This window comes from Somniosus microcephalus, chromosome 21 (genome assembly GCF_052327205.1).
Source record: "Somniosus microcephalus isolate GS21.2 chromosome 21, FLI_Smic_1.0, whole genome shotgun sequence".
Lineage (NCBI taxonomy): Eukaryota > Metazoa > Chordata > Chondrichthyes > Squaliformes > Somniosidae > Somniosus > Somniosus microcephalus.
This window is the reverse complement of record NC_141007.1, coordinates 7005921-7029322: the sequence shown is the minus strand read 5'-3', so window position 1 is coordinate 7029322 and position 23402 is coordinate 7005921. Positions and strand designations below refer to the sequence as shown.

Sequence of the window (23402 nt, the reverse complement as noted above, 5' to 3'; positions counted from 1 at the left end):
CCGTTTTCATTGTGTAACACCGTCGACTCGTGCAGTATATCATAAAACGTACACTGCCTATACATACACAACAGCGCACTTTCTTCACAGTTCTTTTCAGCAAAGTGTAATTAATCCAGGCCAAACTTCTGGCAGCATGCAGTAATACACACCAGCTAAGTGCGCTCAGGTTCCCCCCTCCTCACCAGCACCAAAGTCACTCAGCTCCACCAAATACTTCATTCAGAAAATGATTTCTGTATCAGTACCCTTGAGGTTAGAGCAGGAGATTTTGATGCAGGAGTGAAGCATTTTTAGAAATCATGACCCAAGGTTGTACATGCATTGTGTAGGACATATGGAGGTGGTCAGAAAATACTCACTCGTCAAGAACGCTACCGTAATGCAACTGCTATGTATTCTAAAACTGTTAGCTTTTCACAGCTCAACTTCCAACAAATATAGCAAGTTAGTGATCAGTCTGCTGCTGACTCTCCACAACACCCACAAATTCTGGTTTTATTTTGGTTTGTGTGAAAGCAAGATACCAGTGCTCAATGCAAGAGACTGATGAATACACAACTTGCAGTTTCGGTGAGGGACTGCGTTTGAACGCTCAGCTGGCGATCTTAAAATATGAAGCTCTTTTTCAAGACCCACAGGCACACTATAAGATCACTTTGTCAGTTGGAATCTATTACACTTCCAGCTGTAACTGAAGCTTTACACCAACATATTCCAGACAGCCTTTTCACTCTCAATTTCATGTTTCCAAATATGCCAGTGAGGGAGGAAAAGCAAAAGAAGTGAAGTCGATGAAAAGAATTGCAGGTTTTGATTCCCTTAACTGAAAAGATGTCCGATGGATAAATTTATAGAACCACAGATTTTTTAATAGTGAAAAATATCAAGGAGCAGGCAGCAAAGAAACATTGTGGAGCTGGGAAGCTAGCTGGCCGGGGAGTCCAGAACTAGGGGTCATAGTCTAAGGATAAAGGGTAAGCCATTTAGGACTGAGATGAGGAGGAATTTCTTCACCGAGAGAGTGGTGAACCTGTGGAATTCTCTACCACAGAAGGCAGTAGAGGCCAATTCATTAAATATATTCAAGAAGGAGTTACATATATTTCTTAAGGCTAAAGGGATCAAGGGATATGGAGAGAAGGCAGGAACCGGGTACTGAATTTGGATGATCAGCCATGATCGCACTGAATAGTGGAGCAGGCTCGAGGGGCCGAATGGCCTACTCCTGCTCCTATCTTCTCTGTTTGTGTTCAAAGAGCCACATGAGGCTCAGAGGACAACCAATGATCTATCTGCAGGTACCGACACTCCTGGGGACCATGAGCCTACTTTTTGAAATGAGATAATGTCAGCTCCCCAAAGGAATATTGACCAAAGCCTCTATTTTCAGCCCATGCGACAAACTCTGAACCCTCGTCACGGATTGCTTCAGCCTCTGGCTCACAATGAGCCACAAAGCCCAAACCCTTGCACTCTTTCACCATGCTGTACTTCATGTTTGCCAGGACACCAGGAGAACTCCCCTGCTCCTCTTCAAGTAGTGTCATGGGATCTTTTGCATCCACCTGAGAGAGTAGATGGGTCCTCAGTTTAATGTCTCAGTCGAAGGACAGCACCTCCGACAGTGCAGCCCTCCCTCAGCACTGCACTGGGAGTGTCAGCCTGGATTATGTGCTCGAGTCTTGAGTGGAACTTGAACCCACGACCTTCTGCCTCACAGGGGAGTGCCACCCACTGAGCCACGGCTGACACCTGTTCAGGCGGATGTGGAAGATCCCATGGCACTCTTTGAAGGTTCTTCCGGCCGGCCGGCATTTACCCCTCAACCAACACACCCAAACTAGTCAGTCAGTCATTCACCTTACTGCGGTTCGAGAGACCCAGCAGTGTGCAAGCTGGCTGCTGCACTCACCTACAAAGCACCAGTGACTGCACCTCAAGAGTAATTGATTGGCTATGAAGTGCTTTGGGACACGCTGAGGCTGTGAAACAGTACATAAATGCAAATTCTTACTTCCTAAGCTGCATCAAATAAAATCTAAAGCTGTGTGCCCAGTTTAGTGATCAGGGCATCAGGCCACTGATTTAAAAAGAGCACAGAGAGCGGGAGGCCGAGTTAAACAGAGCCGAGCGCAAGAGAGGCTGATTTAAACAGAGCCGAGAGTGGGAGAGGCGGATTTAAACAGAGCAGAGAGGCGGATTTAAACGGGGCCGAGAGCGGGAGAGGCTGAGTTAAACAGAGCCGAGAGCGGGAGAGGCTGATTTAAACAGAGCCGAGAGCGGGAGAGGCTGAGTTAAACAGAGCCGAGAGCGGGAGAGGCGGAGTTAAACAGAGCCGAGAGCGGGAGAGGCTGATTTAAACAGAGCCGAGAGCAGGAGAGGCTGAGTTAAACAGAGCCGAGAGCGGGAGAGGCGGAGTTAAACAGAGCCGAGAGCGGGAGAGGCTGAGTTAAACAGAGCCGAGAGCGGGAGAGGCTGAGTTAAACAGAGCCGAGAGCGGGAGAGGCTGATTTAAACAGAGCCGAGAGCGGGAGAGGCCGAGTTAAACAGAGCCGAGAGCGGGAGAGGCTGATTTAAACAGAGCCGAGAGCGGGAGAGGCTGAGTTAAACAGAGCCGAGAGCGGGAGAGGCTGAGTTAAACAGAGCCGAGGCTGCAGACCTGAGCGGGACTGGTGAGTGTAAAGAAGTAAAAAGTAATAGAAGTGTGATGTCACCAGAAAGGTGAGTATTTCTCTATTTCTTGCTTTTTTCCAAACTTGGGCGTCTAAATTTAAGTGCATTGGTGTGGATTAAAAGATACAAGTGTTCCAAATTTTAAAACTAATTAATTAATTGAGATGGGAGACCAGGCAATGTGCTGTTGTTGCATGTGGGAGCTGGTGGACACCATTGAGGTCCAGGGCGACCACACCTGCAGCAAATGTTGGTTGCTCGAGGAACTTCGGCTCAGAGTTGATGAGCTGGAATCCGAGCTTCAGACACTGCGACACATTAGGAAGGGGGAGCGTTACCTGGACACTAAGTTCCAGGAGGCAGTCACACCCACTAGAGTAATTACTTCCAATTTGGCCCATGGTCAGGGACAGGAGGGTGTGACAAGCGAGGCAGGTATTGGGATCCAGGAGGTAGTGATGGAGGAGCCTCAGCCCTTGGCCTTGTCCAACAGGTACGAGATTCTTGCTCCCTGTGTGGACGAGGGCAGGGACTGCAGGGAGGATGAGCAATCTGACCACAGCACCGTGGTACAGGAAGCCATTCAAGAGGGGGGGGGGGGGCAGGGGGGAGAGGAGTAAAAAGAAATGTTGTAGTGATAGGGGACAATATAGTTAGGGGGATAGATACTGTTCTCTGCAGCCGAGAGCGAGAGTCCCAAAGGCTGTGTTGCCTGCCCGGTGCCAGGGTTAAGGACATCTCTGGGCTGGAGAGAAACTTGGAGGGGGAGGATCCAGTTGTCATGGTCCACGTAGGCACCAATGACATAGGTTCTGCTGAGAGAGTACACAAGCGAATTTGCATAGGGTAAATAAGATCAGAGAAATGAACGAGTGGCTCAAGGACTGGTGTGGGAGAAATGGGCTTCGATTTGTGGGGCACTGGCACCAGGACTGGGATAAGAGGGAGCTGTTCCGTTTGGACGGGCTTCACTTGAACCATGCTGGGGCTAGAGTCCTGGCAAATCGAATAACTAGGGCTGTAGAGAGGGCTTTAAACTAAATAGTGGGGGGGGGGGGGGGGGGAAGGGTCCAGGTGAGCAGGAATTTAAAAAGTCAATGAGAAATGAGAGAATAGAGCAGGATAGAGATGGGGGAAATAATAACCAGAGTGTGACAGGAAGGGACAGAATGGTTAAAAATAAGAGTGTAACAGAGAATGGGGCCAAAACAAGGAGAAATGGTAAAAAGACAAAGTTAAAAGCTCTATATCTGAATGCACGCAGCATTCGTAAGATAGATGAGTTGACGGCACAAATAGATACAAATGGGTATGATCTGATCGCCATTACAGAGACGTGGTTGCAAGGCGACCAGGGCTGGGAACTGAATATTCCAGGGTATGTGATAATTCGGAAGGATAGACAGAAAGGAAAGGGAGGTTTCAGAAGAAGGGTTTCGACCTGAAACGTTAACTCTGTTTCTCTCTCCACGGATGTTGCTTGGCCTGCTGAGTTTTTCAAGATGTAGAATCAGTTTGGGTGGAGATAAAAAATATGGGGAAAAAGTCTGATGGGTATAGTCTGCAGGCCCCCGAACAGTAGCAACACTGTTGGACAGAGTATAAATCAATAACTAATGGAGGCCTGTAAAAAAGGTACGGTATTAATCATGGGTGATTTTAATCTCCATATTGATTGGACAAATGAAATTGGCCCTAGTAGCCTTGAGGAAGAGTTCAGAGAGTGTATCCAGGATGGCTTCCTAGAACAGTATGTAATGGAACCAACCAGGGAGCAGGCTATCGTGGATCTGGTACTGTGTAATGAGACAGAATTAATAAATTATCTTATAGTAAAGGATCCTCTAGGAAAGAGTGATCATAGCATGGTTGAATTTCAAATTCAGTTGGAGGTTGGAGAGTATCTCAAACCAGTGTCCTGATCTTAAACAAAGTAAATTACAATGGCATGAGGGCAGAACTGGCTAAAGTGGACTGGAAAAATAAATTAAAGGGTAAGACAGCTGAAATGCAGTGGCAGACATTTAAGGAGATATTTCATAACTCTCAACAAAAATATATTCCAGTGAGAAAGAAAGATTAAGAGAAGGGAACACCATCCGTGGCTCACTAAGGAAGTAAAGGATGGTATCAAATTGAAAACAAAGGCATACAATGTTGCCAAGATTGGTAGGAGGCCAGAGGATTGGGAAATTTTTAAAAACCAGCAAAGGATGACTAAAAAAAGAGATGACTTATGAGAGTAACCTGGCAAGAAATATTAAATCAGATAGTAAGAGCTTCTACAGGTATATGAAAAGGAAGAGAGTAGCTAAAGTAAACATGGGTCCCTTAGAGGATGAGACTGGGGAATTAATAATGGGGAACGGGGAAATGGCAGAGACTCTGAACAAATATTTTGTATCTGTCTTCACAGTAGAAGATACTAACAACATTCCAATAATGGATAATCAAGGGGCCACAGGGAGGGGGGAACTAAAGACAATCAATATCACTAAGGAAATAGTACTTGGTAAAATAATGGGACTAAAAGACGACAAGTCCCCTGGACCAGATGGTCTGCATCCCAAGGTCATAAAAGAAGTGGATGCAGAGATAGTGGATGCATTGGTTGCAATATACCAAAATTCCCTGGACACTGGAGAGGTCCCAGCGGATTGGAAAACCGCAAATGTAACACCCCTATTTAAGAAAGGAGTGAGACAGAAAGCAGGAAACTATAGACCAGTTAGCCTAATATCTGTTGTTGGGAAAATGCTGGAGTCCTTCATTAAGGAAGCAGTAGCAGGGCATTTGGAAAATCATAATGCAGTCAAGCAGAGTCAGCATGGTTTTATGAAATGAAATCATGTTTAACAAATTTACTGGAGTTCTGAGGAGGTAACTAGCAGGGTGGACAAAGGTGAGCCAGTGGATGTGGTGTCTTTGGATTTCCAGAAGGCATTCGATAAGGTGCCACATAAAAGGTTACTGCACAAGATAAGAGCTCACGGGGTTGGGGGTAATATATTAACATGGATAGAGGATTGGCTAACTAACAGAAAGCAGAGTCGGGATAAATGGGTCATTTTCCAGTTGGCAAACGGTAACTAGTGGGGTGCCACAGGGATCGGTACTGGGGCCTCAACTATTTATAATCTACATTAATGACTTGGATGAAGGGACTGAGTGTAATGAAGCCAAGTTTGCAGATGATACAAAGATGGGTGGGAGAGCAAGTTGTGCAGAGGACTCAAAGAATCTGCAAAGGGATATAGACAGGCTTAGTGAGTGGGCAAACATTGGCAGATGGAGTATAATGTGGGAAAGTGTGAGGTTATCCACTTGGCAGGAAAAATAAAAAAGCAAATTATTTAAATGAAGAGAGATTACAAAAGGCTACAGTTCAGAGGGACCTGGGGTCCTTGCGCATGAAACACAAAAAGTTAGCATGCAGGTACAGCAAGTAATCAAAAAGGCAAATGGAATGTTGGCCTTTATTTCAAGGGGGTTGGAGTATAAAAGCAGGGAAATGCTGCTACAACTGTACAGGGTAATGGTGAGACCACACCTTGAGTACTGCGTACAGTTTTGGTCTCCTTAGTTAAGGAAGGATAGACTTGCATTGGAGGCAGTTCAGAGATGATTCACTAGGTTAATTCCAGAGATGAGGGGGTTGACTTATGAAGAAAGGTTGAGCAGGCTGGGCCTATACTCATTGGAATTTAGAAGAATGAGAGGAGATCTTATTGAAACATAAAAGATACTGAGGGGGCTCGACAAGGTAGATGCAGAGAGGATGTTTCCCCTCGTGGGGAAATCTAGAACTCGGGGGCACAGTCTCAGAATAAAGGGTCGCTCTTTTAGATGAGGAGGAATTTCTTCTCTGAGGGTCGTAAATCTGTGGAATTCTCTGCCCCCAGAGAGCCGTGGAGGCTGGGTCATTAAATACATTTAAGGTGGAGATAGACAAATTTTTGCAAGATAAGGGAGTGAAGGGTTATGGGGAGCAGGCAGGGAAGTGGCTTTGAGCCCAAGATCAGCCATGATCCTATTGAATGGCGGAGCAAGCTCGAGGGGCCAAGTGGCCTATTCCTGCTCCGATTTCTTATGTTCTTATTCTTATGATAAGTTTCTGTATTAGGCTTATAAAGTTTTTTTCTTTAAGCAGCCAGTACTTTCTTCTTTACCATTAGTCAGCAGCTTGCTAAAATACGTGGGTGGTGCAGGTGAGCTTGTTGCGATTTTAAAAAGCTACGAAGGACCTAGGGATACAAGAGTCATTGAAGGACCATGATCAGCATTGTGAATCCGAGTCATTGAATGATACAGCACAGAAAGAGAGAGGCCATTCAGCTCATCGTGCTTGTGCTGGCTCTTTACAGCTATCCAATTAGTCCCACTCCCCTACTCTTGCCCCATGGCTGTGTATTTTTTTCCCTTTTCAGTCAGTGCACTCCAGGTCACAACTCACTGTGTAAACAATGTTTCCTGGTGTCGCCTTTGTTTCTTCTGCCAATCCCCTTCAATCTGTGTCCTCTGGTTACCGACCCTCCTGCCATTGGAAACAGTTCCTCTTTATTTACTCTATCAAAGCCATTAATGATTTGGAAAACCTTGTCGAATCTCCTCTTAACCTTCTCTGCTCCAAGGAGAACGACGCCAGCTTCTCCAGTCTCTCCACATAACTGTCGCCCCTCATCCCTGGTACCGTTCTAGTACATCTCCTCTGCACCCTCTCCAAGGACATGCTATCCGTCCTAAAGTGCGGTGCCCAGAATTGGACACAATACTCCAGCTGAGGCCCAAACAGTGTTTTGTAAAGATTGAGCATAACTTCCTTACTTTTGTACTCTATGCCTCTATTAATAAAGCCAAGGACCCCATATGCTTTTTTTTTTAATAAAAACAGCCTCCCCAACTTGTCCTACCACCTTCAAAGCTTTGTGTACACAGTTTTAAAGGGGGTGCAGGAACAGAGACCTAGGGGTGGATCATTTATTTTATTTCATTTTGCCACTCCTCATTCTTCCTGCCAAAATGTATCACTTCACACTTCTCTGCATTAAATTTCATCTGCTATGTGTCTGCCTATTTCACCAGTCTGTCTATGTCCTCCTGAAGTCTGTTACTATCCTCCTCACTGTTTACGACATTTGAGTTACGTGTTATCTGCAAACTTTGCAATTATGCCTTGTATATTAACGACCTGGACTTGGGTATACATCAAAAGTGAAGTTATTTAGGGTGCTACGATGTATTGCCAGAACAGTTAAATATAAAAGAAATATTACCCTTTCTCTGTATAAGCCTGTGGTCCTGTATTCAGAGAATCATAGACATTTACAGAACAGGAGGCCATTCGGCCCATCGTGTCTGTGCCGACTGACAAGGAGCTATCCACCTTAATCCCACTTTCCAGCTCTTGGTCCGTAGCCCTGTAGGTTACGGCACATCAAGTGCACATCCAAGTACTTTTTAAATGTGGAGGGTCTCTGCCTCTACCACCCTTTCAGGCAGTGAGTTCCGAACCTCCACCACCCTCTGGGTGAAAACAATTCTCCTCAAATCCCCTCTAAACCTCCGACCAATTACTTTAAATCTATGCCCCCTGGTTATTGGCCCTTCTGCTAAGGGAAATAGGTCCTTCTTATCCACTCTGTCTGGGCCCCTCATAATTTTATACACCTCAATAAGATCTCCCCTCAGCCTCCTCTATTCCAAAGAAAACAACCCCAGTCTATCCAATCTTTCCTCATAGCTAAAATTCCCCAGCCCAGGCAACATCCTTGTAAAATCTCCTCTGCACCCTCTCTAGCGCAATCACATCCTTCCTGTAATGTGCTGACCAGAACTGTACGCAGTACTCTAGCTGCGGCCTAACTAGTGTTTTATACACTTCAAGCATAACCCCCCTGCTCTTATATTCTATGCCTCGGCTAATAAAGGAAAGTATCCCGTATGTCTTCTTAACCACCTTATCTACCTGTCCTGCTACCTTCAGGGATCATCTAGAATAGTGTCTCTAGTTTTGGTCCCCTCATGTGGAGGATGATACAGTAGCCCTGGAAATGGTTCAGAGGACACCCAATAGATTGATACCTAGTTTGAGGGCTCTCAGTTACCAGAATAGGCTAAGAGAGCCGAAGTATTTTACTGTAGATGAGTAAAGATCGAGGGGATTTTATTGCAGTTTTTTAAATAATGAAGGCTCTATACAAGTGGATAGGCTAGTCGAGCTAGAGGTTAGAGGACATGAAGATGTTGCAAAAAAGCCCAGAACTAGGTTAGATGTTAGGAGGTACTTCTTACAGGAAGTCAAAAGAGAGAGAAATCCCTCCCTGAAGGTGACCAGTGAGTAATATAAAATAACATGGGAACGGTTGAGGAACTGGACACGTTCTAATTTGATCTGAAAATATTTTGGAGGTGACCCAAGTGAAGTTCTGTACAACTGAAGCATAACTTCCTCCCTTTTGTAATCCAGCCCCTTCGACATGGATCCAATCCAACATTCCACTAGACTTTTAAATTGCTTTTTGTACTGGCCTTTAATGATTTGTGAACTTGGTCTTCCAAATCTCTGCTCCTCCACAGTACCTAGTTTCTCACCATTTAGAAAATACTCCAGTTTACCTTTCTTGGGTTTAAAGTGGATGTCCTTACACTTGCACACAATGAACTCCATGTCCCTTTGTAACTTCCTGCTCTCATCTGCACTATTTACTGTCCCTCCTAACTTGGTGTCATCTGCAAACTTGGATATACAAACTCTCTGTTCCTTCATCCAAGTCATCAATAAATGGACACGCCTGCTGCCAACGACAAAGTAGCTGTGCACGCGCTGTTCCAGCAGTTTTTTGGTTGTTCTCGCCGGACTTCCCTTAGATTGGTGAGAGAGGAAGGTGAGGGGTGGAAATTTCAGGTAGAGGTCTGTAATGTGACTTGAAGGTGATATTAGAGTGTTGTCGGCATGAGAGAGTTTTATTGTAATCTCGCGGAGTGTGTTTATCGCCATCAGGTCCTCTGTCTGTTGTGGTTTGAACAAGCGGCTGGTGAACAGAATGCAGGCGCAGGATGTTCGGATTTAATCGGCTGGGAAAAGGAACACGAGGAGGGCGCGAGTGAGAGAGGGCGCGAGCGAGAGCGGTGTGATTAATTCATCAGAATGAACTGCTAAAACTTCCAGTACAATTTAACGAGGAAATGTGACGATGATGATATTGGCCCAGAAATTCGGGTCGAGGGCTTCCCGCGGGTGTAAGCCCCCGATCTGCACTTACCTAGCGCGCCAGCCGTCGAGCTCTGGGCTCCCGTGGAATTCCGATCGGGGGCCTGGTCCAGCTGCCGGCGCACAGTGCTTGCGTATCCCAGGGGCGCAGTTAGTTTGAGGCGTCCCCTGGGATCACGTGGGCCATGTGCAGCCAATCGGAGCAGGGAATGCTCCATTCATAAGTCCTGACAGGAAGTGCTGTCAAGACTTATAAATACTACGGCCCCAAAACAGCACTAAACCTTCAAATAATTTTTTTTTTTTTTTTTTAAATCACATTTTTTTAATAAACTATAAATTACATGAAATAACTATTTTAAACAAAAATTTAAATTTTTGAAAAAAATAATTTTATATTCTAACGGGGCTAAAAATAAACTTACCTTGCTGTAAAGTATTTAAAAATAATAAACCTGTGGAAAAAATGTTTTAATTAATTCACCACTTACCTTGTAAAAAGCAGGCCTTACGCCTGCTTTTTACATTTCTAAATTCTGCAGGCTTACCCTCACGGAAAAACCTGTAAAAAAAAAACATAAGTTTGATGCGCACGTGCTGCCTCTCCTGCGCACGCGTTCGACTTCTGAACCCCTGCTTTCAGAGGAACGGAAGTGCCGGCACCAAATGCTGGAAACCGGCACTTCCATTGGGCTTACGGGTGAGTACCCCGTGCATACTCACCCGTGGAGACCCGAATTCTGGGCCATTAGGATGTTGTCAGCTTGAGAGTTTTATTGTACTCTCCGAGTGTGCTCATCGCCATCAGCTCCTGTCTGTTGAGGTGAACGTTACTTTTTCCATAGTTGGGAGCCGACGTTTACGTGCAGAATGCTTCGGCGCAGTTTCCAGTTCATTGGCAGCAGTCACTCCGTTAATAAATATAGTGAAACGTTGAGGCTCCAGAACAGATCACGACATCACGTGTCACATCCCCCCCAATCAAAATACATACCCTTTATCCTCACTGTCTCCTACCTCACAACCAATTTCCAACCCAAGTCAAAAGGCTACCTTGGATCTTTCAACTGATGGGCGAACGCCATGAACTGCACTCCCTTACCAATGCAACCTCCCCCATCCGAGTCTAAATCAGACCACATGAAACCCTGCTGCCCTGTACAACCCTGAACGGAGCTACAAGCCCCACATCCTAGCCATCCTCAAGACCGTTTCCACCTCTGCTGCATTGCCTGTCTGCACTCTTCCGCTACCGAAACCCACACCCATGCTGGTCATTTCCAGACTCAATGGCCTAGAAATTCAGTGCCCTTAGCGCCGATTTTGCGGCGCTAGAGGGCCTAGCGCTGCAATTGGCGCCGGCGCCTAAATTGCCTGGGGCCCTTCCGCCGCGGTAGACCGGTAGCGCTGCGCCGGCACCGATGACGTCATCGGTGTGCGCAGCGTCCCGGTTGCCATGGTAACCCGCCCGAACTGGGAAATTGACTTGCGGCCGCCTCGCCCGTGGTAGCCGCAAGCAACGTTCTGGCAGAGGTGCCTTGCACAAGTTTGCGCCGGCGCATTAAAGGCCCCGCGGCGGCCGGCCGCTTTCCCGCCGCCCGCCTGGCCGCAGCTCCCTCCCCGGACTTGCCCCCCCCACCCCCCACCCCACCCCCCCCGGAACAGAAGCAAGCCCGGCACTTGTCCGAGGTGCCAGGCTCATTTTTAATAAGATTATCGCGGGCCGCGGCCGGGTGCAGGCAGGTCCTCCTTAAGGGAAGGAGGAGGCCTGCACTTCCCGAACCTGCCGCACCGCAGCGGGCGCCGCAGCGCCGGAATAGCGCCGAAATTCAGCGCATAGCCCCAGTTTTCAGGCGCTAACAGCTTTCAGCAGCGCCGGCAGCCGTTTGGGCGCAGAAGTAGTGAATTTTTGGCCCGACCAGCGCGACTTAGCTCCGGCACTAACTTCCGGCGCTAAAGCCGTTGCTGCGCCAAAACCCAATTTCTAGGCCAATGTTTCTAATATCCACCTCACTGGACTCCCATCAACCACCTTCCTTAAACTTCAACTGGTCCAAAACACAGCCGCATATCGTGTCCCGCATCGAGTCTCTCAATCCCACGAGGGGTGTGGTCGTGTCGTGGTTATATTACTGGACTAGTAATCCAGAATGCGAGTTCAAATCCCACCATGGTAGTTTGAGAATTTGAATTCAGAGTTTTGCTCAGTCGCTGAGTATATTCAAGGCCGAGAGAGAGAAATTGAGATTTTTGGACTCTAGGGGAATTGAGGGATCGGGCGGGAAAGTGCAGTTGAGGTCAAAGATCTTATTGAGTGGTGGAGCAGGCTTGAGGGGCCGTATGGCCAACTCCTGCTTCTCATGTTCTTCAGCCCCATCCTCACTGATCGTGACTCCCTGCCCAACAAATTAAAATCTTACACTCTCTTTAAATTTCCTCCAAGGCCTTGCCCCACCCTGCCTCTGCAACATCCTCCAGCCTTGCATTCCCTCCCACACCCTGCCGAGCCAGTATGTTGCCAAGTTCGACCTGAATAGATGTGGCTCAGCTCACCAGCTCACAAAGCAAATCTCCCATCAGATTGGCTTCTAGTTAGAATTCATATCGCAGATTTGTGAAGCGATAAAGATTGTTAAAATAAAGTTAAATTAGGTTGTCATTTCTAACGAAGACAGTCGGGGATCATTTTCAACTTGCCACTAGAAAGATTGGGCAGTTTCTATAACAGGCACCTGACCCCAATACTGGTTTTACAAGCTAGTACCAAGCTAAATCATTGTAAATAACAATGAAATAATACGGATTTTTCTTTGGTTGAATTTTTTATTACTGTAGGAACCTAATTAATATCCACCGTCATGGAAATTCACACTCCTGGTCGCGGTCTCTTGCGGCCTATAATTGAAAATTGCAACTTTATATCCGAATAAATTTGCTACAAGATTCCAAACTGAAGTTGTTTTTAAAAAAAATTAAAACTGCTCATGTTCCGCTGCTGGATTCAGAACAGCAGCTAGTAAATCAAACCTCGGCAAACTTGACTTCCTATTTCTGCCCCATTTTGAACGCGACACTTTCGAGCGCCGTCGATGCAGCTCTGAGATCGAAACTACAATTCTTCCTTGCGCGACAGTGTCAGTGTTCATGTTGTGGGAAGCACAGCCATATTGGGGAGTCATATCGTGTCCTTGCCAGGCGATGCCCCGCGCCACACACATTTTTATTTCGAGTCAAATGGAACCACAATAAGGGATTGTGGTCAGCACATACCACAAAAGCAGTTTCGGTGTATTTTATGCCCATAAAAAGAACGTGTGAACTTCCTCCCATCAGTAAGCGACTTCCACGGTGTGTTGTTCCAAAGTGTGGCCGCCGCTCAGTCCCTGGGCACCAACTACACGCGTCTCTGCATTACCCACTGATCCAGCAGAATAAATTTAAGCAAGGAATCAATGGCCTCAGGGGAAGAGAGAAAATACGCACCAAAATATAATTTAAAGAATTTGCAGCGCTTCAGTAATTGGCTGTCACAGCCACGTGCAAGAATAATTTTAAAAGACTAGTCGATGCTTTCTTGAATATTTTATATTTTTGTACAGTCTGTTCCAGGGCTTAGTATCTTACCAAACGCCATTCCAATTCGGAGCAGCTCGGGTGAGGTCACAAGCAACTCTCCCGGTGAGGATTCCCGGCCCAGTGTGTACTGGGCCCCTCCCCCCCAGCTCACTGTGCGCGGGGCGTTTGAAGTTGATTGTGCGGGACCTTACAGATCACTGCACAGCCGCACACCTTACAGGGAAAATTGGTCTGGGTTTACAGTGTCCTTCTACCACACCCAGGTGTCAAGTACTGCACCTGTGGATCAGCAACACAAGCCCAGAACATAACCAAGAGCTTGTGAGCATTTTGAAGTATTCAGAGATTTCTGAGAACAAATGTTCTTGATCTCCTCCTTCGCCCCCTCCACATCATTCACTGCAGTGAGGAACACTGCACTCCAGCAGTGCCCTAGCTTTCAATTTCATGGGTCACAGGTGCACACAGTCGAGCCTCAGGCTCCACATCTGAGGGTAGACTATCCGCTTTGGGCGCCATCGGCAGTCCAGGCGCAAATTGAGCCCTTTTCCGAAGTGTTTCCGCCACTGCCCCCCCCACCACAGTTACCGCTCAAACTGATTTGCATATCACTGAACCCAAAATTTGGCACGAACCAACACAATCAGCCCCCCCCTCCCGGTACAATCTGTCCCCTCCCCCAGACTGGTACAATCGGTTACAGGCATCTGCAGAATTTTTATAAAACAGGAGGGGAGCCTCAGAAGCAAAAATGTTGAGAAACCCGGACTTAAGATCATGGGAGCCGTGGTCACTTTTGAAGTGTGACGGCTACTTTAATTTTGGTAGCACAAGGCGGCGCGGGGCCGGCGCCCGACAGGCGGCGCGGGGCCGGCGCCCGACAGGCGGCGCGGGGCCGGCGCCCGACAGGCGGCGCGGGGCCGGCGCCCGACAGGGGGGGGGTGCAGTCTGTGGCCAGCGTTCTCACACACCATCTCTAACCCTCGACAGTAACAAAGCTCTGCCACATGGGTCTTGCACTAGTGACAGCACCAAATTAAATTTGCTGGATTTGCCAAGGTCAGCAACCAGGAAGGTCCAGTCAAGAAAAAGGTCCTTCTGCCCTAATAAGCTTTGTGAATTTACTTTGGTATTGTGTCTGGCAGCCTGGACCAGTGCTTCCAGAATCGATGGCACTAACACGATTGTACAGCAATAAACACAATGCTACAATACAAAGCAATATGAAGCTCAGCAAGTTGCAAGGAAAACAAAAAAGTAGACACGAAGATAAGTCAAGAGATGACTGAAGTACTCAGTCCACACGCTGATATTCACGCTGCAATGAGCAGGATGGGGATTGCTCGAGTGAAGTTAAATGTGTATATGGTATCATTTTTGGAAGGAATGGAATGCAAGGACAGGGCATGACTTCTATTACAGGAGCTCCATCACAATGACAAGCAAGGTCACAGCTTCATAACCCACACTGATTGAAACAGTTTCTTGCTTCTTGCTCAGTATAAACCACAGTTCAACAAGATACACAGAGTGACTAGCCTGTACACACATTGTCCAATGTGCAGAACTCAATTTGCCGCAATGGCCGAGGTGAGAAAGTTCGTTCTGACTGATGGACCGCGGAGAACCAGGAGACACCCCCGCAGCTTCGGTACCGGTGATGCAGGCAGACTGCCGACAACTCAAAATGCTCAGCAGTTCCTCCAGTTACAGTATCCTAAATACTTGGGGGGTCATTTTAACTTAACTCGCCAGGCAAGAAACCCAGGGGATCGGGTGGAACACCGGTTTTACACCCCGCCCAATATTGCTGTCCAATGACTTCAACCGAGAGTAAAATCGGGCAGAGTGTAAATCAGCGTTCCACCCGACCCAGTCAGTTACCCGACGGGCGGGGTCGGTTAAAATGAACCCCGTGATGCCGGTCACAACTTATCTACATGCTCTGTACTTACTATTCTCTGCCTCTCCCTCCTTTTCCAGCATAAATGTGCATTGGCTGCTGCCATGGCCTCAATAACAAACGTTGTAGTCATATAGCTGCAGGGGGAAAATGTAAAAGACTCAGTCAGGTTCAATAAACAATGGTTGTAGTTCACATTCTAAAGCTAAACTACACAAACTACTTCCACAAAACTAAACACTTGTTCCTCAATAATCCATACAATAACGCCTACCACTCAACCTAGAACCATAGACAGTTCCTCAAGCAGGAACGGTCGTGTAGTGGCAATGTCACTGGGCTAGTAAAACAGAGGCATGGACTAATGATCCAGAGACGCGAGTTCAAATCCCACCACAGCAGCTGGGGAATTTAAATTCAGTGAATTAAATAAATCTGGAATAAAAAGCTAGTATCAGTAATGACGACCATGAAACTACCGGATTGTCGTAAAAACCCATCTGGTTCACTAATGTCCTTTAGGGAAGGAAATCTGCCGTCCTTACCCGGTCTGGCCTGTACGTGACTCCAGACCCACAGCAATGTGGTTGACTCTTAACTGCCCTCTGAAATAAACAAACCACTCCAAGAAACAATAAGAATAAAACTGGAACAACCACCCTTGGCACCAGCTTCGGAAATGACAGCGGGACACCCAGGATAGACCTGCCAGAGGTGGTGGCACAGTGGTATACAGTCTGGAGGGAGTGGCCCTGGGAGTCCTCAACATTGAATCTGGACCCCATGACGTCAGGTCAAGGGCAAGGTAACCTCCTGCTGATACTACCTACTGCCCTCCCTCAGCTGATGAATCAGTACTGCTCCATGTTGACCACCACTTGGAAGAAGCACTGAAGGTCGCAAGGGCACAGAATGTACTCTGGGTGGGGGACTTCAATGTCCATCACCAAGAGTGGCTCGGTAGCACTGCTGACCGAGCTGGTCAAGTCCTGACATAGCTGCCAGACTGGTGGTGAGAGAACCAACACAAGGGAAAAAAGTACCTGACCTCATCCTCACCAATCGACCGGTCACAGATGCATCTGTCCATTGTGAGAAGTCCTTCTGGAGACAAAGTCCTGTCATCCCACGGAGGACATCCTCCATCGTGTTGTGTGGCACTACCACCGTGCTAAATGGGATAGATTCCGAACAGATCTTGCAGCTCAAAACTGAGCATCCATGAGGCGCTGTGGGCCATCAGCAGCAGCAGAATTGTATTCCACCATAATCTGTAACCCCATGGCCTGGCATATCCCTCACTCTACCATTACCATCAAGCCAGGGGACCAACCCTGGCTCAATGAGGAGTGTAGAAGAGCATGTCAGGAGCAGCACCAGGCACACCTAAAAATGAGGTGCCAACCTGGGGAAGCTGCAACACAGGACTACATGCATGCTAAACAGCAGAAGCAGCACGCTATAGACAGAGCTAAGCGACGGAATCAGAGCAAAGCTCTGCAGTCCTGCCACATCCAGTCATGAATGGTGGACAATTAAACAACGGGAGGAGGAGGCTCCATGATATCCCCATCCTCATTGATGGCGGAGCCCAGCACGCGAGTGCAAAAGACAAGGCTGAAGCATTTGCACCCACTTTCGGCATAAGTGTCGAGTGGATGATTCATATCGGCCTCCTCCCGAGGTCCCCACCATCGCAGAAGCCAGTCTTGTCAATTCGATTCACTCCAGGTGATATCAAGAAATGGCTGAGCGCACTGGATACAGCAAAGGCTATGGGCCCCAACAACATCCCAGCTATCATGCTGAAGACTTGTGCTCCAGAACTAGCCGCGCCTCTAGCCAAGCTGTTCCAGTACAGCTACATCATGAGCATCTACCTGACAATGTGGAAAACTGCCCAGGTATGTCCTTTCCACAAAAAGCAGGACAAATCCAATCCGGCCAATTACTGCCCCATCAGTCAACTCTCAATCATCAGCAAAGTGATGGAAGGTGTTGTCGACAGTGCTATCAAGCACCACTGACTCACCAATAACCTGCTCACTGATGCTCATTTGGGTTCCGCCAGGGCCACTCGGTTCCAGAGCTCATTACAGCCTTGGTCCAAACATGGACAAAAGAGCTGAATTCCAGGGGTGAGGTGAGAGTGACTGCCCTTGACATCAAGGCAGCATTTGACCAAGTGTGGCATCAAGGAGCCCTAGTAAAACTGAAGTCAATTGAAATCAGGGGGAAAACCCTCCACTGGCTGGAGTCATACCGAGCACAAAAGGTAGATGGTTGTGCTGGTTGGAGGTCAATCATCACAGCCCCAGGACATCACTGCAGGAGTTCCTCAGGGCAGTGTCCTAGGCCCAACCATCTTCAGCTGCTTCATCAATGACCTTCCCTCCACAAGGTCAGAAGTGGGGATGTTCGCTGATGATTGCAGAGTGTTCAATTCCATTCGCAACTCCTCAGAAAAAGCAGCAGTCCATGCCCGCATGCAGCAAGACCTGGACGACAGTCAGGCTTGGGCTGCTAAGTGGCAAGTAACATTTACACAACACAAGTGCCAGGCAATGACTATCTGCAACAAGTGAGTGTCTACCCACCTCCCCTTGACATTCAGCAGCATTACCATGGCCAAATCCTCCACCATCAACATCCTAGGGGTTACCATTAACCAGAAACTTAACTGCATCAGCCACATAAATACAAGAGCAGGTCAGAGGCTGGGTATTCTGCGGCTAGTGTCTCACCACCTGACTCCCAAAGGCTTTCCACCATTTACAAGGCACAAGTCAGGAGTGTGATGGAAGACTCTCCACTTGCCTGGATGAGTGCAGCTCCAACAAGACTCAAGAAGCTCGACACCATCCAGGACAAAGCAGCCCGCTTGATTGGCACCCCATCCACCACCTTAAACATTCACTCCCTCCACCACCGGCGTACCGTGGCTGCAGTGCGTACAAGATGCACTGCAGCAACTCGCCAAAGCTTCTTCGGCAGCACGTCCCAAACCCGCAACCTCTACCACCTAGAAGGACAAGGGTAGCAGGCGCATGGGAACACCACTACCTCCAAGTCACACACCATGGAAATATATCATCGCCACTGGGTCAAAATCCTGGAACTCCCTCCCTAATAGCACTATGGGAGTACATTCACCACAAGGACTGCAACAGTTCAAGGCGGCGGCTCACCACCACCTTCTCAAGGGCAATTAGGGATGGGCAATAAATGCTGGCTTTGTCAGCGACGCTCACATCCCGGAACGAATAAGAAAAAAGCAGAGACAGAGGCTAAAAGAGCGAGAGTCCAGACGGCTGTGTTGCCTGCCAGGGTTCAGGACATCTGCTCTGGGCTGGAGAGGAACTTGCAGTGGGAGGGGGAAGAGCCAGTGGTCATGGTCCACATAGGTACCAACGACATAGGTAGAACTAGGAAAGAGGTTCTGCTGAGAGAGTATGAGCAGCTAGGGGCTAAATTAAAAAGCAGAACCTCAAGGGTAATAATGTCTGCATTATTACCTGAGCCAGGAGCAAATTGGCATAGGGTAAATAAAATTAGCGAGATGAATGCGTGGCTCAAAGACTGGTGTGGGAGAAATGGGTTTCGATTCCTGGGGCACTGGCACCAGTACTGGGGAAAATGGGATCTGTATCGTTGGGACGGTCTTCACCTGAACCGTGCTGGGACCAGTGTTCTGGCGAGTCCTATAACTAGGGCGGTAGAGAGGGCTTTAAACTAAATAGTGGGGGCATGGGATCAAATTTGGGGAGATGTGGTAATTCAGAAAGTGGAGACAAGGCAAGAAAGGTATTAATATGGGAAATGATAAACAGACCATGACAGGAAGGGATAGAGAGTACAAATCTAAGAGTAAATCAACAGTTAAGGCTAGAAGTTACAAAAATAATAAAAGGACAAAACTAAAGACTCTGCATCTGAATGCACGTAGCATTCGAAACAGAACAGATGAACTGAGAGCGCAAATAGGAATAAATAAATATGATCTGATAGCCATTACAGAAACATGGCTGCAGGATGACATGGATTGTGACCTGAATATTGAAGGGTAGGAAGGACAGGAAGCTAGGAAAAGGTGGAGGGGTGGCTCTGTTAATTAATGATGGTATTAGCACAATAGAGAGGGATGTAGAAGCGGTTTGGGTAGAAATGATAAAGGCAAGAAGTCACTTGTGGGAATAGTGAACAGGCCCCCTAACAGTAACCACATGGTAGGATGGAGTATAAAGGAAGAAATAATGGGAGCTTGTCAGAAGGGTACGGCAATAATCATGGGGGATTTTAATCTGCATAGAGTCTGGAAAAATCAGATGGGCAAAGGTAGCCTAGATGAGTTCATGGAATGTTTTCGGGATAGTTTCTTACAACAGCACGTTCTAGAGCCAATCAGAGAGCAGGCTATACTACACCTAGTATTGTGCAACGAGATTGGATTCATTAATGACCTCATAGTGAAGGTGCCCCTAGGTAGCAGCGATCATAATATGATTGAATTTTACATCCAGTTTAAGGGAGAGAAGAGTGGGTCCAAGACTAGTATTTTAAACTTAAATAAGGGCAATTATGAGGGCATGAAAGCAGAGCTAGCTAAAGTGAACTGGCAAATTAGGTTAGGGGATAGGTCAATAGAGTTGCAGTGGCAGACATTTAAGGGGATATTTCAGAATATATATATTCCAACGAGAAAGAAAAATTCCAAGGGGAGGACCCACCATCTGTGGTTAACTAAAAAAGTTAAAGATAATATCAAACTTAAAGAAAAAGCATATAATTGCACAAAGATGGGTGGCAGGTCAGAAGATTGGACAGAATATAAAAAAAACAAACAGCAAGGCATGACTAAAAGATTAATGAGAAAAATTAGAGTACGAGAGAAAGCTAGCTAGAAATATAAAAACAGTAAGAGTTTCTATACATATTTTAAAAAGAGTTAAAGTGAGCATTGGTCCTATAAAAAGTGAGTCTAGGGAATTAATAATAGAAAATAAGGAGATGGCAGTTGAATTGAACAGGTATTTTGCATCAGTCTTCACTATAGAGGATACAAGTAACAACCCAGAAATAGCTGGGCGTCAGGAAATGGGAGGGAGGGAGGAACTCAAGAAAATTACAATCACCAGGGAAGTGGTACGGAGCAAATTATTGGAGCTGCGGGCTGACAAGTCCCCGGGTCCTGATGGACTTCATCCTCGGGTCTTAAAAGAAGTGGCTAGTGAGATAGTTGATGCGTTGGCTTTAATTTTCCAAAATTCCCTAGGATTCGGGGAAGGTTCCATTAGATTGGAAATTAGCAAATGTAACTCCTTTATTCAAAAAGGGAGACAGAAAGCAGGAAACTACAGGCCAGTTAGCTTAACATCTGTCCTAGGGAAGCCGTTAGAAGCTATTATTAAAGACGTTATAACAGGACACTTAGAAAAGTTCACGGTAATCAGGCAGAGTCAACATGGTTTTGTGAAAGGGAAATCATGTTTAACCAATTTATTGGAGTTCTTTGAGGAAGTAACATGTGCTGTGGATAAAGGGGAACCAGTGGATGTACTGTACTTAGATTTCCAGAAGGCATTTGATAAGGTGCCACATCAAAGGTTATTGCAGAAAATAAAAGCTCATGGTGTAGGCGGTAATATATTGGCATGGATAGAAGATTGGTTAGCTAACAGGAAACAGAGAGTAGGCATAAATGGGTCATTTTCTGGTTGGCAAAATGTAATGAGTGGTGTGCCACAGGGATCAGTGCTGGGGCCTCAACTTTTTACAATTTATATAAATGACTTGGATGAAGGGGCCGAAGGTATAGTTGCCAAATTTGCTGATGACACAAAGATAGGTAGGAAAGTAAATTGTGATGAGGACATAAAGGAGGCTACAAAGGGATATCGATAGGTTAAGTGAGTGAGCAAATATCTGGCAAATGGAGTATAATGTGGGAAAATGTGAAATTGGCCATTTTGGCAGGAAGAATAAAAAAAAGCATATTATCTAAATGGTGAGAGATTGCAGAGCTCCGATATGCAGAGGGATCTGGGTGTCCTAGTGCATGAATCGCAAAAGGTTACTGTGCAGGTACAGCAAGTAGTTAGGAAAGCTAATAGAATGTTATTGTTTATTGTGAGGGGAATTGAATACAAAAGTAGGGAGGTTATGCTTCAGTTATACGGGGCATTGGTGAGACCACATCTGGAGCACTGTGTACAGTATTGGTCTCCTTATTTAAGGAAGGATGTAAATGCGTTGGAAGCAGTTCAGAGAAGGTTTACTGGACTAATACCTGGAATGTGCGGGTTGTCTTATGAGGAAAGGTTGGACAGGCTAGGCTTGTATCCGCTGGAGTTTAGAAGAGTAAGAGGTGACTTGATTGAAACATATAAGATCCTGAGGGGTCTGGACAGGGGGGATGTGGAGAGGATGTTTCCTCTTGTGGGAGAATCTAGAACCAGGGGTCACTGTTTAAAAATAAGGGGTCGCCCATTTAAGACAGAGATGAGGAGAAATTTCTTCTCAGAGGGTCGTGAGTCTTTGGAACTCTCTTCCTCAGAGGGCGGTGGAAGCAGAGTCTTTGAATATTTTTAAGGCAGAGGTAGATAGATTTTTGGTAAGCAAGGGGGTGAAAGATTATTGGGGGTAGGCGGGAATGTGGAGTAATCGGATCAGCCATGATCTTATTGAATGGCGGAGCAGACTCGAGGGCCCGAGTGGCCTACTCCTGCTCCTAATTCGTATGCTCGTATATTCGTATTAGCTGTTAGGGGGTAAATTGTACACAGAGTCTGCCCCAGCCTGCAAGAAGTGATCACTAGATATTGTCAATCATTCTTTCCGTAATTCTTCACAGTCAAAATGTACCCAACATTTATAGCATTAAAACTCAGTAAGGCTGCTGACGTTCTACAACTCACACAAAATGTAGATGCTTTCACAGCACCTTAATTGGATTTTAACATGGGCGCATTCAATCATTTATTAGATTCTTTATGACTTGTCACTGTGTGCGAGATTAAAGTTAAGTATGGTTATGTTAGCGGATTGAAGCTGGGGAGAATGTGTATTTATGATTGGGTATGGCCACTGCATTAAATATGCATCTGTAGCTTGCTCCGGTGAGACAAAGGTCCTTTCAATCTGCTAATGCCTCAAGTGCAGAGCTTTAACCCTGTTTAGCATCTCCGACAGTCATCAGGATCAGCAGTATGCTGCTATCTGAGTTAGAGGACCAGGGGACATGAAGGTGTTGCAAAAAGCACAGAACTAGGTTAGATGTTGGGAGCTACTCCTGTTGCAGAAAGTCGACCGCCTCTGGGAGAAGCTGCCTGCATGTGCCGAGAGTGTGGATTCACTGAACATTCACAAGACAGCAGAATACGTTCCTGAGAGTGGTTAACATGTCTACATATAGAAGGCAGGTGGGATACAGGGGGACACCGTGGCCTCCTGGAGCTCGGTCACCTCTAGGGGGTCAGAGAGGAATTGCCCAGAGCTTTTTCCTAAACTGGTCCATGGTTGTTTCGGGGACTCGAGATTGTGTAGCTGGGTGAGTGGGGGAAATGGGAGTAATGGCGTGCAGGCATTGCACGATCAGGATAGAACGGGATCAGTGGAGTAGGTGGGCATTATCTGTCTTCCTTCATCATCGGTCACTGTACAAGGCACTGGTTAGACCCCATCTGTTTTGCTGCATAACGCAATGCAAGGGAAAGAATCACACAAACTCCTGGAGTCAAAAGGAGAGAAAAAAAGGCCAATTTATAAAAAAGGGTGGGAAATCCCTCCCTGAAGGTGACCACTGACTGGGTAATACAAAATAAGGGAAAGGTTGAGGAAGTTGGTGCGTTCTCATTCGATCAGAAAATTTTCTGCGGCGACCCAAATGAAGTTTTCAAAATTTAGAGGATTACAGGAAACTCTTTGGTATCCAGCACCGATGGGACCGGGATGGTGCCAGTTGATTAAAAATTCCGGATAACGAAGGGGGAACATGGAGTGACAATGGCCGAAGGTACAAGAACCCCGATCACCCAGGCC

At 46.7% G+C, this 23402-nt stretch overlaps 1 protein-coding gene across 1 annotated transcript in view; it reads right to left on the bottom strand.

The window, feature by feature from the left end:
- slc38a12 (solute carrier family 38 member 12) overlaps positions 1-23402 on the bottom strand; it is a 303056-nt gene that overhangs the window by 241920 nt on the left and 37734 nt on the right. Inside the window, exon 4 of the mRNA XM_085963226.1 lies at positions 15418-15502. Within this exon, the coding sequence (XP_085819352.1) occupies positions 15418-15502 (85 nt within the window). The remainder of the gene's footprint in view (positions 1-15417; positions 15503-23402) is intronic.